Below are 14,895 nucleotides of genomic sequence, written 5' to 3' on the forward strand. Positions count from 1 at the left end.
ATTGCTATTTCCAAAGGACCAGGGCAGTGGTTTTAGCTGTTAGTCTTTGTTTCTTAATAATTAGCATTACTATTCATTTTACCAGCCTGTTGTTTAAAACATGGCTTCTTTTCTCTCCACCAGGAAAAGCACTGCCAACAGAAATACAACGTTTCCTGTATAATGATTCTTCCCCAATACCAGCGTAAGGGCTATGGCAGGTTTCTCATCGATTTCAGTAAGGACTATATTAACATACTTTCTCATTTTCTCTTCTTGTGGACCAGATAGATAGTAGAGATTTGTAATGATGTATGGGCTCCTAATATCTCTTGTCATATTTTTGTATAGGTCTTAAAAACTTAAAGCCACAAGTTTTTTTGCTTTTGGTTGGACACAAAATATTTTTTAATAGCTAATACTGAATATAATTTTATGTGTTCTGTACCAAATATCTTTAATTTTTACCTGTCCATTTACAATGGAGCTTAGTTTATGCAGTAATACGAACTCACAGCAGTACTGAAAACCTTGTAAAACTATTTAAATCAGTGCTAAAAAGAAGTACAGAAGAAGTATAGCAACTGTCCCATTTTCATTTCCCCATTATCTGAGAAAATGTATGTGTTTTTTAGTTACACATTTTACCTACTGGTTAAAAATTTACAACACAACTTTAAAAATCCTAAAAAAGTGAATGATGCAGGAAGTAATCTGAGTTAAAAGTGAAAACAGTTCAAAGGTCATTGTAGAAATTGCATTCTGTTTTACATGTTGATATTGTAACTTAGAAAGTTAACTGTGTTTTTGCATTAACTTTTATGGTTCTATTAATTTGAGGGAATATTTCCCCCCAGACACTGGTATAAAATGGTATTCAAAGGAGTATATGCTGACCTAATGGTTCAAACTAATTTTGATTCCAGTCTTGAGAAGTTAATTCTCACAGACTAGTTAAGGTTGTTCTATTGGACTCTTTCTTTATTTCTTTTTTTCTTTTTTTGACACTTTCAATTATACTCCTAATAATATTTTACTGGAAGTACATGCTGTTGGGTTTTTTTGGTATATTTTCTTGGCCTTTTTGGATTGGCAAGAAGTGAAACTCTGATTTTATAGTAATATTGCTTTGAAATAGGAGTCATGATTGAACATATTAAATATTGTTAAATAGTAAAATTAGGGAAAATATTTTATTTATAGTGATTACCATTTCTTGAGTATATTTTGAGATACAAAATCTGTATGATTATGGTATTTGTTTTACTTTGCTAGTATAATACATTCTTCTAGATGACCATCCTTACCCTGTTTTGAAAAAAAAAAAAATTTAATGACAAAACTACATCTGCTGTGGCCATCTTCATTTTTTTATGCTTTGCCTTAAGATTTATGCTTCCCCCCCCTTCCTTAATTCTTGAGAGTCATGCATTAGACAGAAAGAGTAATAGCACCATACAGTCACAGAGAATTAGAATGATAGGAATTATAAGGAGAGCTTTTGAAGTAAGAAATTATCATCTAATTCACTCATAGAAGAACCATAGTCTTTACTAGGACTACACAAAACTAAGGCATTCTTTTTATATTTCTCAATTCATATATACCAGTTGCCATCTAGTGGTCCAAAGAAAATATGCCCATTACAATAAAAACTGTTCTTGCCATAATCTTATTAATGCGGTCTCAGTTCTGATTTTTTATGGCTTGACTGTTTTAACAAAGTGATTTATATTGACTGCAGACAATATTAACCTAATGTCCAATATGTGAAAATTGTATAATCTCCCTGCAAACAGTAATTTCAAGTATTTCTGCTAAGTTGTTCCCTGCTTTTCAAGGAATTTACCTTTGAAATTATTATTGCCTATAATATTTGATTTGATTGTGGAAAGAGAATTATTACTTTGGTGAATCAGACATTTTTAGGATCTCTGACATCTTTGTGATTTGGGGGTTTCTTTAGGTTATTTGTTATCAAAGCGTGAAGGCCAAGCAGGGTCTCCAGAGAAACCATTGTCAGATCTAGGTCGTTTATCCTATATGGCTTATTGGAAAAGTGTAATATTGGAGTGCCTTTATCACCAAAATGACAAACAGATCAGCATTAAGAAGTTAAGCAAGTTGACAGGTATCTGCCCTCAAGACATTACCTCCACACTCCACCACCTACGCATGCTGGACTTCCGTAGTGACCAGTGAGTATCACATCCCTTTGAACACCTTTGAAAGATGAAAAGGTATAAGTTTTGGATCACACAGATTATTGATGAAAGAACAATAACTAATATAAGTGAAACACTTGGTACTGCCACATTATTTTGGTTTCTGTGGTATTTAACTGTATATATATTTTTTAAAACTGTTTTTTCATCCTTTTTTCTAACTTTTGGACATAAGCCACTGAATCTTTTACCTTCTAGCATTGGGATCTCTTATAAAAAGCAACAATTCTGGAAACAATGTCATTAAGTAAAATATATCCATGATTAATTTCCATATAAATGGTACAAAGTGAAATGTGTATTGGAAGGGAGGATAGATAGTTCACCATTGCCTAAATTAGTCATGAAAAGGTCACAAAGAAAGGAGGCATTTGGGGCTGGGGTTGTGCTCAGTGCTAGAGTGCTTGCCTAGCACCTGTGATGCATTGGGTTCAATCCTCAGCACCACATACAATGTAAATAAATAAAGTTATTATGTCTGTCTACAGCTAAAAATATTTTTTTTAAGTTAAAAAGCATTTGAGCTAAATTAATGGAGAATAGGAAAGAGCTCAAGAGGACAGAAGAAATTGCAGATAGGGGATATATGAGTCAGTAAGTGGTTAAAATAACTTAATTACTATAGTGGAATGTGAGGCCCAACTTCGTATTTCTTAGCTATCTCATTGTGATGGTATATTTCCATATTTCATCTTCCCAAACAGGTTGTTTTGAAGCATCCATCATTGTCATCTTCAGGGTTTTTGGAGATGACATTCATTTTTATGAACATATTGTATATTGGTGGTTGCTATAAACTTTTCTCTGGTTCTAGATTTGTGATTATCCGCCGGGAAAAACTTATCCAGGATCACATGGCAAAGCTTCAGTTGAATTTGCGACCTGTAGATGTGGATCCAGAATGTTTACGCTGGACTCCTGTCATAGTCTCCAACTCTGTTGTCTCAGAGGAGGAAGATGAGGAGGCTGATGAAGGAGAAAATGAAGAACCACAGTGCCAGGAAAGAGAATTAGAGACCAGTGTAAGGACATGAGTAGTTTCTTGTTTTTGACGGTGAACGAATTACATTTTTTGGTTTTCATGTATTTTTGTGACATATTGCAGTATCTTACCAACAAAATAAGTGCATGTATTTTGTTAGAATTTATGTCAGTGGCAAAAACTTCAGGAAGATTAGGTCTTATTTACCTTTTAGTGTTTTTTAAAGCTTTAGACCATCAGACTTTTTACAATGTGTTAATTATGACTAAATATTTACCAGAGTGCCAATAAGCAGCTAAATTTTAAGCTGCATAGTAATTGAGGAATCTGAATTGAATCTAAATCTGACACTTTTTAAAATGAGGACACATTAAAAAAAAACATTAAAGAAATAATAGAAACATGCATATGTTTTCAGTAGAGCTCTGAAAAGTTCAGTGGACACACAGATGCCTTTAACTATTAAAAGGGTTGATGGGCTATACTGCATTGCATGTTTTAAGTGTTGTATACTTTTTTTTTTTAAGCAGTGCTTTCATCCTTCATTTCCTCCTTTGTTGGATGTAAAAATATCTAATGCCCCTCTTTAGTGCAGTTTTCAAAATGGAATTAAATATTCAGAATAGAAATAATTTCAGAAATTTTTTTTCATATTTCTCCAATGTCTTTTTCATCTTGCCTACTCTGAGACCCTAATTTAAAATTTATAAAAACAATGATATTATTCACTTTGTATGTTAAAGGTGGTATTTCATAGTGGTTAAGAGCACAGCTCTAGAGTTAGCCTGCTGGGTTTTTGTCCCAACTTCTTCATTTACTACTATTGAGTGACTTGGGGCAGATCACTTAAGTTTTTCTGTTTGCTGCAGTTGCCTCACTTTCAAGGTGGGGATATATTATTTTTTCACACAGTTGTTTTATGTGGGTTAAATACATAATACATATAAAGCATTTAAAAGTGTGGTCTACTACATAGGAAGTATTCATGTTAGCTACTAAATAATAATTTTTCTTTTAAATCTCTTTCCTTATTTCTGTATTTTAAAGGGCAGGATAGGTAGATGAAACTAAATAGGGTTAAAAAATTAACCTGTTTTATTTTCCAAAACCAGATAGGAAAATCTCTGTCTCGGGAGAACAAAGAACAAGATTCTTATTCTTCAGTAGAAAGTGAAAAGAAACCAGAAGTTATGGCTCCAGCTAGTTCTACACGTTTGAACAAACAGATCCTTCCCCGTGATAGTCTTCCTGCAAATAGTCAGCCATCTCGGAGGGGCCGGTGCGGGAGGAAGAACAGAAAGACCCAAGAACGTTTTGGTGATAAAGATTCTAAACTGCTCTTGGAAGAGACATCATCAACTCCTCAGGAACAATATGGAGAATGTGAGGAAAAATCAGAAACCTCCCAAGAACAGTACACCGAAAGTGAAGAACAATTGACAGCCTCTCAGGAACAGCCAAGCCAGGATGGGAAGCCAGACATTCCCAAAAGAAGATTAAGTGAGGGGGTTGAGCTGTGGCGAGGACAGCTAAAGAAAAGCCCTGAGACTCTGAAGTGCAGATTACCAGAAGGAAATGATAGACTGCCTCGTTGCTATAGTGATGGTGACAGGGCTCTCCTTAGGGGCTTCAGTGAGAGCAGTGAGGAGGAAGAAGAGCCAGAAAGTCCTCGGTCAAACTCACCACCAGTTCTTACAAAACCCACATTGAAGCGAAAGGTAATGTTTTCTCTATGTGTTGTTTTTCCTCTAGTTGCAGTTTATTGTGCCCATTTGTCTTCTCCTTCAGTTCTGAAAGAGTAAAGGTAGAAATTCCTAGTATGTTATTTTTTAAACGTTAAACTTCAATGTATTGTAGCTTATGATCTTCCCAGGGAACATTTGAAATATGTGTGACTTCTTTGGTTCATGGGAATGAACATAGAAGTCAGAAGTTTATTTAAGAGCAAACCATTTTTACCTTGCTGATTGAAGTTAAAATTGTTCAAATCAGGCACAATAAGAGATTAACAACAATAATAGCAAAAATAGAATTCTTAAAACAATATACTATAATAAAAGTTGGAAATGTGGTCTCTCTCAAAATCTTACTATACTTTCACCTTTTCCCTTAAAGGAAGCACTTTACTGTATCTCTTTGACTTATCTCACTTGTAAGCATCACTTCTCTTATGCTTTGGGTACTAAGTAAAATAAGGGTTACTTGGACATAGCTCTATAATACTGGGACAGTCTATCTGATAATTTAGATGGTTAGTGACAGACAGATGGTAACACATAGCGTGAATACATGGAACAAACTAATGATTCACATTTAGGGCAGGAAGGAGAAAGATAGTGTGAGATTTCATCACATTATTCAGAATGGCATGAAATTTAAAAATTGTGAATAATTTCTTGGTTTTCCATTTAATATTTTGGACTGCAATTGACCGTGAGTAACTGAAACCATGGAAAGTGAAACCACTGGTAAGGAGGGACTACCAAATACCAGAAATATCCCAGGCTATATAAAGCAAACTTTTAGCACTGCCATGGGCTAGTAAGACTAAAGTATGTCGGCTCCCTGGATGAGCCCTACTCTGTAGTAATGGGTGACAGCCTTCATCCAAAACAATGAAATGTTTTCTTTCTCTAAAAGGGCCATTTGAAAAATAATGACTTTTTAAGAACATTTTAAGATACACATCATTATTACAAAAAGTAAAAAAAAGTACAAAGTTCCTACAAAGTCCATACCCAGTTTCCCCTATTATTAACCTCTTAGGTTAGTATGGTATATTTTTCATAATTAATGATCCGTTGTGGGTTAATTAGTTGCCAGAGTCTGTACTTACGCAAATTTCCAGTTTTCCCTAATATCCTTTTTTCTGTTTAGGATCCCATCCAGCATATCGTATTGCATTTAGTTGTCATATGTCTTCAGGCTCTTCTTGGTTGTGACAATTTCTCAGTCCTTCCTTGTTTTGATGGTTTTAACAGTTGTAAAGATTACTGCTCAGGTATTTTGTAGAATATTCCTTATGATATTAGAATGGGGTTATATGTCTTTGAGAAGAAGACCATAGAAGTAAAGTGCCATTCTCAACATATCATATTAAGGGTTTCTATCAATATCTATGTATCAATGTGTTTCATTTACAAGGTATATATTATCAGTATGACTTCTCGTTATTGATTTTAACCCAGGTAGTGCTTGTCAGATTTCTTCATTATCAAGTAACTCTTTTTTTTTTCTCCTTTTGCATACCATACTGGAAGAAAGTCTCACACTTAAGATACGAGTAATTATCCTAAGAGCGGGGTATTTGCACAAATTATTTGCTTGGGAGATTTATCCATTTTCCCGCATATATTGATTTATTCATATATTTGCTTATATCAATATGAACTCAAGACATTCATCTGCTATTTCAATTTATAATCTAATACTATTACATTTTTTAATTTGTTGCCCAAATCTTTCTATCTTTGGCCATTCAGATCTCTTTCGGTTTTGCTCCTGTCTCTTTAACATACATACCCCCTATCATTGTAGATTTTGTTTTGTTTTGAAAACTTTCTTACTTTCTGGCAGCATAAGATTCTCCAAGTTTACCTTGTGTCTTTCCTGCCATTTCTCCAAGGAGTAAGGCCATTTCCCATCTAATTTGAAAATTGTGTTTTCAGTTAGGACCAGTAGATTTCAAGTAGGCAAAAATTGAACATTGACTAATTCTTCTCTTCATTACATGGTCATGAAGAATATATATTTGCTCTCCTTGGGCTTATATTGCTTATTTGTAAAGTTAAAAAAAAATGCTGTTTCCTTGTATAAAAAAGAGAGTGAGAAAAGGAGAGTGAGATCATGTGCAACTACTTTTGACATTCTTAAAGAAATTAGGAATGAAGAGACTATTATGATTTGTATACTAAATAGATATGTGACCTTGAGCAAGTCCTATAGCCTTTTTAGCCTCTATAGTGAAAGGATTGGATTAGATAATTCCTGGCACATCATCTCTATTACTTTGTGATACTTGAATGACATTGTTTATGTCATTCAAGATACTAGGTCAACCCAGTGCAAAGGTGTGCCAAATATGCCAAATTTCAATAGCAGATTTATTTGGCTTTTGAAATGCATCACTAATATCAAGTAAATACATTTCTACTCTATATTTCTACACCCCACTATAACTTTTTTATGGATAGTTCATGAAGATGGCATATAGCTTTACTGAGCTGCTAACCTTCAGAGTATTAGAGTGTTTTATTCCTTTTTTGCTCTTGAGGAAAAAAGAAATAAGTTAATGGACTAGCCTCTGGGTCATTTCATTATTGAAATAAGTAACTCTTTAGGATGTTAAATATAACTGAATTACTAAAAGAAAATTATACCTGCTTTTTGAATGTGCTTGCCTGTTTTTCTGCAAATTCATATTCAATTATTCAACATCTTTGTATTCTTAATACTTTACACATAGTATGTTAATATTTAGAAATAATGTTTAAAATATTTTCTGGCAAAGAGCACCTTCATTTTATATATGCTAATTCTATTAGGTTTTTAAACTCTTTCCATGTTGTTAGTACCCAAAACATTGTTCATTACTATATGTATTTGATTTCTCTATTAAATAGAAACCAATTCTTCACCGAAGAAGGAGAGTCCGAAAGCGCAAGCATCACAATAGCAGTGTAGTCACAGAAACTATTTCTGAGACCACAGAAGTGTTAGATGAACCTTTTGAAGACTCTGACTCTGAGAGACCAATGCCACGGTTAGAACCCACATATGAGATTGATGAAGAAGAAGAAGAAGAAGAGGATGAAAATGAACTCTTCCATAGAGGATACTTCCATCGTTTGTCCTCACAGGATGTTCTCAGGTGTCGATCATCTAAAAGGAAGTCTAAAGATGAAGAGGAAGATGAGGAGTCAGACGATGCTGATGGTATGTTTTACAGAATTGTTTACTTATAGTTTTATTGTCTTTAAATACATAGAGGTAATAGCTGTAAGCCCTTCAACAAAAGGTTGAAAAATGAACACAACTCACTAAGCAAGAAAACAAACGTGGCAATCTTTAAAGTTTGTATCAAATATATCCATGCTGATTCTTCCATTAGTTTCTCCTTTAGTTCGGGACTTGTTTTTGCCTCTGTAGAAAATATTTTACTCTAAATAGTTAGGATGCTGTTCTTTTTTGCCTAATTCTTTCTTATTCTTTATCTGAACTTTTAGTTAGTGGGTGAATGGGACTTAGTATCAGAAAGGTAGAATAGCCATTTACTAGAGTATGTAACTCTCTGGACTTTGTTTTGTTCATTGCTTTGTGCTGAGTGCTTGTGATAGGCAACTTAGTAAATATTGCTAAATGAGTAAATGCTAAGAAGATCATTCTTCAATAAGAGCAGATTCATGTAAGTTGGAACTTACCACAGATCTGTTCAGGAGCCCTTCCTGAACCATCTCTAATGTGTCTTATTCAATTAGTAGTAAATTTCTAATGAATAGTAGCAATAGCTCATGAATTTTAAGTTTTATGATATAGATAAAAATCTTATTTACTTTTAAAATAGTTTTGTTTTATTACTCTTTGGAGATACAAAAAATAAGGGCTCATAATATGAGCTAGGTCAAAAACTAGGCTTTTTCATTCTAGCCTTAAGTTTTGCCATCATATATAATGCTTCCCCCATCTATAGTATGTTTGCCTTACCTGGGTTCAAACTGAGCTTTGCTGGGTAAATTTGAAGAAATCAGCTTTCTACTTGGCATCATAAACCTTTAGCTTTTATGCATTAATTTGTTGAGCTTTTTATTCTACTTTTTAAAATCTTTTTTTCAAATCTAGTAAATAACTTGCATTTCCTTTACTCCTATGTTTTTGTATAACATGCTTTTAATACAGTGATAAGATGACTGAATTCTTTACTTTATTTGTGTTATTTTAATGATTCTCCAAAGTTTTATTTGTTATATTTTTTAAATATACTACTAAGAAACTATAAATTTGTCTTGTAAATTTAGCACTTTACATCCTGTTTTTTATCACTCTGCTCTAAAATAGTGTGCCCTGTTTAAATTCCTGATGATTTGGATAGATGTCTCTGATGAAGCCATTTCCTTTCTTTACTTTCAAGTTACCATTAGCTAAACACTTTTAGCTTTCCTTCCCAAATCCCATTCTTGCCTTGGTATTCTTTTTTTTTTTTTTTTAAAGTATGCATCATTTTATTTTTTTTAATTGGTTGTTCAAAACATTACATAGCTCTTGACATATCATATTTCATACTTTTGATTCAAGTGGGTTATGAACTCCCATTTTTACCCCGTATACAGATTGCAGAATCACATCGGTTACACATCCACTTTTTTACATAATGCCATATTAGTAACTGTTGTATTCTGCTACCTTTCCTATCCTCTACTATATTCTTAACCTTTAAAAATTAATGGGAGTCAGCACAGTGGAGCACATTTATAATCCCAGCGGCTCAGGAGGCTGAGACAGGAAGATTGTAATTTCAAAGCCAGCCTCAGCAAAAGTGAGGTAGTAAGCAACTCAGTAAAACCCTGTCTTCTAATTGAAATACAAAATAGGGCTGGGGATGTGGCTCAGTGGTTGAATCCCCTGAGTTCAATCCCCAATACAAATAAATAAATAAATAAATGGGGATTGTGAATGTATTTAATGCCACTGAACTGTACACTTATAAATAAGTTAAAATAAGTTTTATGTTATGTATATTTTATCACAGTATAGGGAAAATATATGAAAGTTTTATCTACTAAATATTATTGTGCTTTAACTTATTTGTTTAGGAACTAAATGCCTTGCAGCTATTCCCATCCAAACAACATTGTCTGCAGTAATTGGCTAATAATTCTACCTCAAGTAATGATTTTGTGGAAACTAAGAACACCGGAAAGATGACATGAATTAAAAGCAGGAAAAAAAAAAAAAAGAATAAGCCAATTTGTCACTTCCATAGTAAAAATAACATGATAAAAGTACTAATGGCTACTTATTATTTGCATCTTTATAAAGCTTATTTATGTTTTACAATCACTGAATAAAAATGATACTTCATAAAATCATTTCTTTTACATGCTGGTCTCCGAAAAAGACAGTAGAAATATAATGTCTTTATTATTTTTTTATCCATCCTATACAGACACGCCTATCCTAAAGCCAGTATCTCTTTTACGGAAACGTGATGTGAACAGTTCTTCCCTTGAGCCAGATACATCCACACCTATGAAAAAGAAAAAGGGATGGCCCAAAGGCAAGAGCCGCAAACCAATCCACTGGAAGAAAAGACCTGGTCGAAAACCCGGATTTAAGTTGAATCGGGAAATCTTAGCCGTTTCTACTCAAGAGCGCATTGTTGAGCCCATTGTTCCCATTCTCAAACCCGGTCGTAAACCCAAAACCCAAGAAAATGAAGAAACTATCGAGCCAAAAAAAGACTTGCCCTTATTGGAAGAAAGAAAGGACGAGGAGATGCATGTGGAAGCAGAAGAGGTTGAAGAGGGAGAGGAAGAGGACACAACCAGCAGTGAAGTTAGAGCCACTTCTCCAGTAGACAGCAGCAACAGTCCCGAAACTGAAATGAAAGAACCTGAAGTAGAGGAGGAAGAAGAGAAACCTCGCATCTTAGAAGAACAAAGGCAGTCAGAAGAAGAGCCACAAGAACTGGAAGAACAGGAGCAAGAGGAAGACGATGAAGTGACCACCGAGGCAAATCAGAATGAAGACCATGATGCAGATGATGAAGATGATGGTCATCTGGAACCTACAAAGAAACAGGAGCCAGAGGAGCAGCCCATTAGAGAAGATATCAAGGAGGAGCCGAGTGGTCAAGAGTCTTTTTTAGATACTAACATGCAGAACAGTAGGGAGACCATAAAGGATAAAGATGAAACAGAACCAGATTCTGAGGAGGAACAGCCTTCCAATGAGACATCTGTGGTATCAGAGCATATGCCGGGGTCTGAGGATGACCATGAAGAAGATTCCAACACTAAGGAAGAATTAATTGAATTAAAAGAGGAAGAAGAGATTCCTCATAGTGAACTGGATCTGGAAACTGTACAAGCAGTGCAGTCTTTGACTCAAGAAGAAAGCAATGAGCATGAGGGAGCCTACCAGGACTGTGAAGAAACACTCGCAGCTTGTCAGACCCTGCAGAGTTACACCCAGACCGATGAAGACCCTCAGATGTCAATGGTTGAAGACTGTCACGCTTCAGAACATAATAGCCCAATATCCTCAGTTCAGTCTCATCCCAGCCAGTCAGTCCGTTCAGTCAGCAGTCCCAATGTGCCTGCCCTGGAGAGTGGTTACACACAGATCAGCCCGGAACAAGGATCCCTGTCCGCACCCTCTATGCAGAACATGGAGACCAGCCCCATGATGGATGTGCCTTCCGTATCAGACCACTCTCAGCAGGTAGTAGACAGTGGCTTCAGTGATCTGGGCAGCATCGAGAGCACCACAGAGAACTACGAGAACCCTAGCAGCTATGATTCCACAATGGGTAGCAGCATATGTGGGAATAACTCCTCTCAGAGCAGCTGCTCCTATGGTGGGTTGTCATCGTCTAGCAGCCTCACCCAGAACAGTTGTGTTGTCACTCAGCAAATGGCAAACATGGGCAACAGCTGCAGCATGTTGCAGCAGAACACTGTCCAGCCTACTACCAATTGCAATATCAAGTCACCTCAGAGTTGTGTGGTGGAGAGGCCTCCTAGTAACCAGCAGCAACCACCGCCGCCACCACAGCAACAACAGCAGCAGCAGCAGCAGCAACAGCAGCAGCAACAACAACAACAACAACCAGCACCACAGCCTCCACCACCCCAGCCACAGCAGCAGCAACAGCAGCAGCAGCCACAGCAGCAGCCTCAGCCCCAGCAGCCTCAGCCCCCACCCCCACCCCAACAGCAGCCCCCGCTATCACAATGTAGTATGAATAATAGTTTCACTCCAGCTCCTATGATCATGGAGATACCAGAATCTGGAAGCACTGGGAACATAAGCATCTATGAGAGGATTCCAGGGGATTTTGGTGCTGGCAGCTACTCTCAACCATCAGCCACCTTCAGTTTAGCCAAGTTGCAACAGCTGACTAACACCATTATGGACCCTCATGCCATGCCTTATAGCCATTCTCCTGCTGTGACTTCCTATGCAACCAGTGTTTCTTTGTCTAATACAGGACTCGCTCAGCTAGCACCATCTCATCCATTAGCTGGGACCCCTCAAGCACAAGCCACCATGACACCGCCCCCCAACTTGGCATCCACTACCATGAACCTCACATCACCTCTGCTACAGTGCAACATGTCTGCCACCAACATTGGCATTCCTCACACTCAGAGGTTGCAAGGGCAAATGCCAGTCAAGGGACACATTTCTATCCGTTCCAAATCTGCGCCACTGCCCTCTGCAGCTGCTCATCAGCAGCAGCTATATGGCCGCAGCCCACCAGCGGTTGCCATGCAGGCTGGCCCTCGTGCATTGGCTGTTCAGCGTGGCATGAACATGGGGGTTAATTTAATGCCAACTCCTGCCTATAATGTCAATTCCATGAATATGAACACCTTGAATGCCATGAACAGCTATCGAATGACACAGCCCATGATGAACAGCAGTTACCATAGTAACCCTGCCTACATGAACCAGACAGCACAGTATCCTATGCAGATGCAAATGGGAATGATGGGGAGCCAGGCTTATACCCAGCAGCCTATGCAGCCAAACCCTCATGGAAACATGATGTACACTGGCCCCTCCCATCACAGCTATATGAATGCTGCTGGTGTGCCCAAGCAGTCACTCAATGGACCTTACATGAGAAGATGAGCAAGATGAACTTACAGTTAAAAACTTAAATATATATAAATAAAGGAACCTTTTATACTGACAAACCAGAGAAAAATGGACCTTTTTTTCCATTAAAATATTGCTGTAGATTTAGAGGAATTTTTCTTTGGTTTATTTTATATTTTAGAAAACCTGATCTCTTTTTTTGGGGGTTCATTTTGTTCTGGGTTTTGGTTTTCTTCACAATCTTGAACATTTTACAGTAGAACTCATCTAAAAATGGATTCGGGGATGGGGGGAAACATGCACAAAATCTTTTCATAATTAAAAAGAGCCTTACTTTCTTTACACACCACATGGACAGAATTTGTGTAAAAGTGAATTCTCTTTATTTTATTTTTAAAATGTATGTTTCCCTCACTGTTTGCAGCTCCCAATGTTGTCATTTTTAAATGTTATATATACATCTCGAGGGTTAACCACACCCTTTCCTCCGAACCCAACCTTTCATTTCCTAACTTCATTCCAGCAGGAGGCACTTATGGGAGACTCGGACGGGGACATGGAGAACAACCCAAGCTCCTTAAACTTATTGTTAATATTATTGTTATTATTATTATTATTATTATTATTAATAAAGTGAGACAGGAAAATGCTTCTCCTTTTAAATCCCCTCCACTCCCTGTACACACACACCTCTTGAAACCTAGCCCCAAGAATGTTTCTTTATAGACAGACTTCATTGAAATCTTTGTTTTTCTTGAATCAAGTGTAATATAACCTTTCTTTTCTTTTTTAAAAATATTGCCACTCAGCACTCAGAGACACAAAATACTGTAAGTCTCACTTAACAGCAGAATCTCAGAGGAAAGCTGTTTGCAATCCTAATCCAGCCTTTGGAGAAATGGAGATGGTCAATTAACAATCAAAAAGAGGAAATGAACCTCTTGTTTTTTTACCACCTGGTGAATCAGCCATAACACACATATTCCATCCAGCCTCTTATTTTTAGTATGTACTTTGAAATGCTAACTAAGGGTCTTGATTCTTGAGCCTTTGACTCTGATAAAACAACAGCAGTCCCCAGTGATTTGCCTCTTAACAATCTTTCATCCAGTGTTGGTGGATGACTGTATGTTTCAGTGATTTGAAAAATACCTGACAAACCTTTGACACTGTTCATTTTATGTTGGAAGAGATAACTCAGAATGTTTGTCCAAAGGGAGATTATGGTGTACATTTTATAACTACTTATTAATACATACCTCTAGTTTTAATTTGTCTTTTGATGTCCTAAGTTCATCGCCTGTGAATCAGAGTGCACCAGCCCCTCTCCTTTGAGTGGCTAATTAGAAGAGGGATAGATCTACCACCAGCATAGTAGGGCACATCTGGACAGCAGGATTTTAGCAGGTTCATATGTTGCTCCCAATCCATTCTCTTTTCTCTTGTGCAACCAGTTCACCCATTCTCTTCCTATTACTTCATCCAGGGATAGGTAAAAAAATTATATATATATATATATATTCCATCATTAGAAGATGGAAACTATTATACCACTTGGTATGTGCAGTCAAATATCCAAAAGGGAGAAATACTGCTTAACGAAATATCTGTAAGCATAAATTCTCTCCTTTATTTGTACATTTTATATAGATAAATTTTTAAAGTACTAATTAGGCATTAAATTTTTTCAAATGCACAGGTTTGTTGGTTTTTTTATACACTTTAATTGACTTTCTCAATTAAGTGTGTTAGATAGAAAAAGGCAGAATTTCACACCTTACCGCTATCAACTCTGAGCATGTGCAAGGCTGTGTAGGACCCAGTTTCTCTGTATATACTATTCCAGTTCCCAATCATCTATGTAGAAAGTGCACTGTGCTGCCCTCT

At 36.4% G+C, this 14,895-nt stretch overlaps 1 protein-coding gene across 5 annotated transcripts in view; it reads left to right on the top strand.

The window, feature by feature from the left end:
- The window catches only part of Kat6a (lysine acetyltransferase 6A), a 104,104-nt gene extending 89,370 nt beyond the window's left edge, over positions 1 to 14,734 (top strand). For all 5 annotated transcript variants that reach the window (XM_027939244.3, XM_071610179.1, XM_071610177.1 and 2 more), the window contains 6 exons: positions 124 to 217; positions 1,946 to 2,177; positions 3,019 to 3,226; positions 4,299 to 4,904; positions 7,809 to 8,121; positions 10,349 to 14,734. In XM_027939244.3, coding sequence (XP_027795045.1) covers positions 124 to 217; positions 1,946 to 2,177; positions 3,019 to 3,226; positions 4,299 to 4,904; positions 7,809 to 8,121; positions 10,349 to 13,041 — 4,146 coding nt within the window. In that variant the 3' untranslated portion in view covers positions 13,042 to 14,734. The remainder of the gene's footprint in view (positions 1 to 123; positions 218 to 1,945; positions 2,178 to 3,018; positions 3,227 to 4,298; positions 4,905 to 7,808; positions 8,122 to 10,348) is intronic.
- The last annotated feature ends 161 nt before the right edge of the window (positions 14,735 to 14,895 follow it).

This window comes from Marmota flaviventris, chromosome 3, assembly GCF_047511675.1.
Source record: "Marmota flaviventris isolate mMarFla1 chromosome 3, mMarFla1.hap1, whole genome shotgun sequence".
Taxonomy (NCBI): Eukaryota; Metazoa; Chordata; class Mammalia; order Rodentia; family Sciuridae; genus Marmota; species Marmota flaviventris.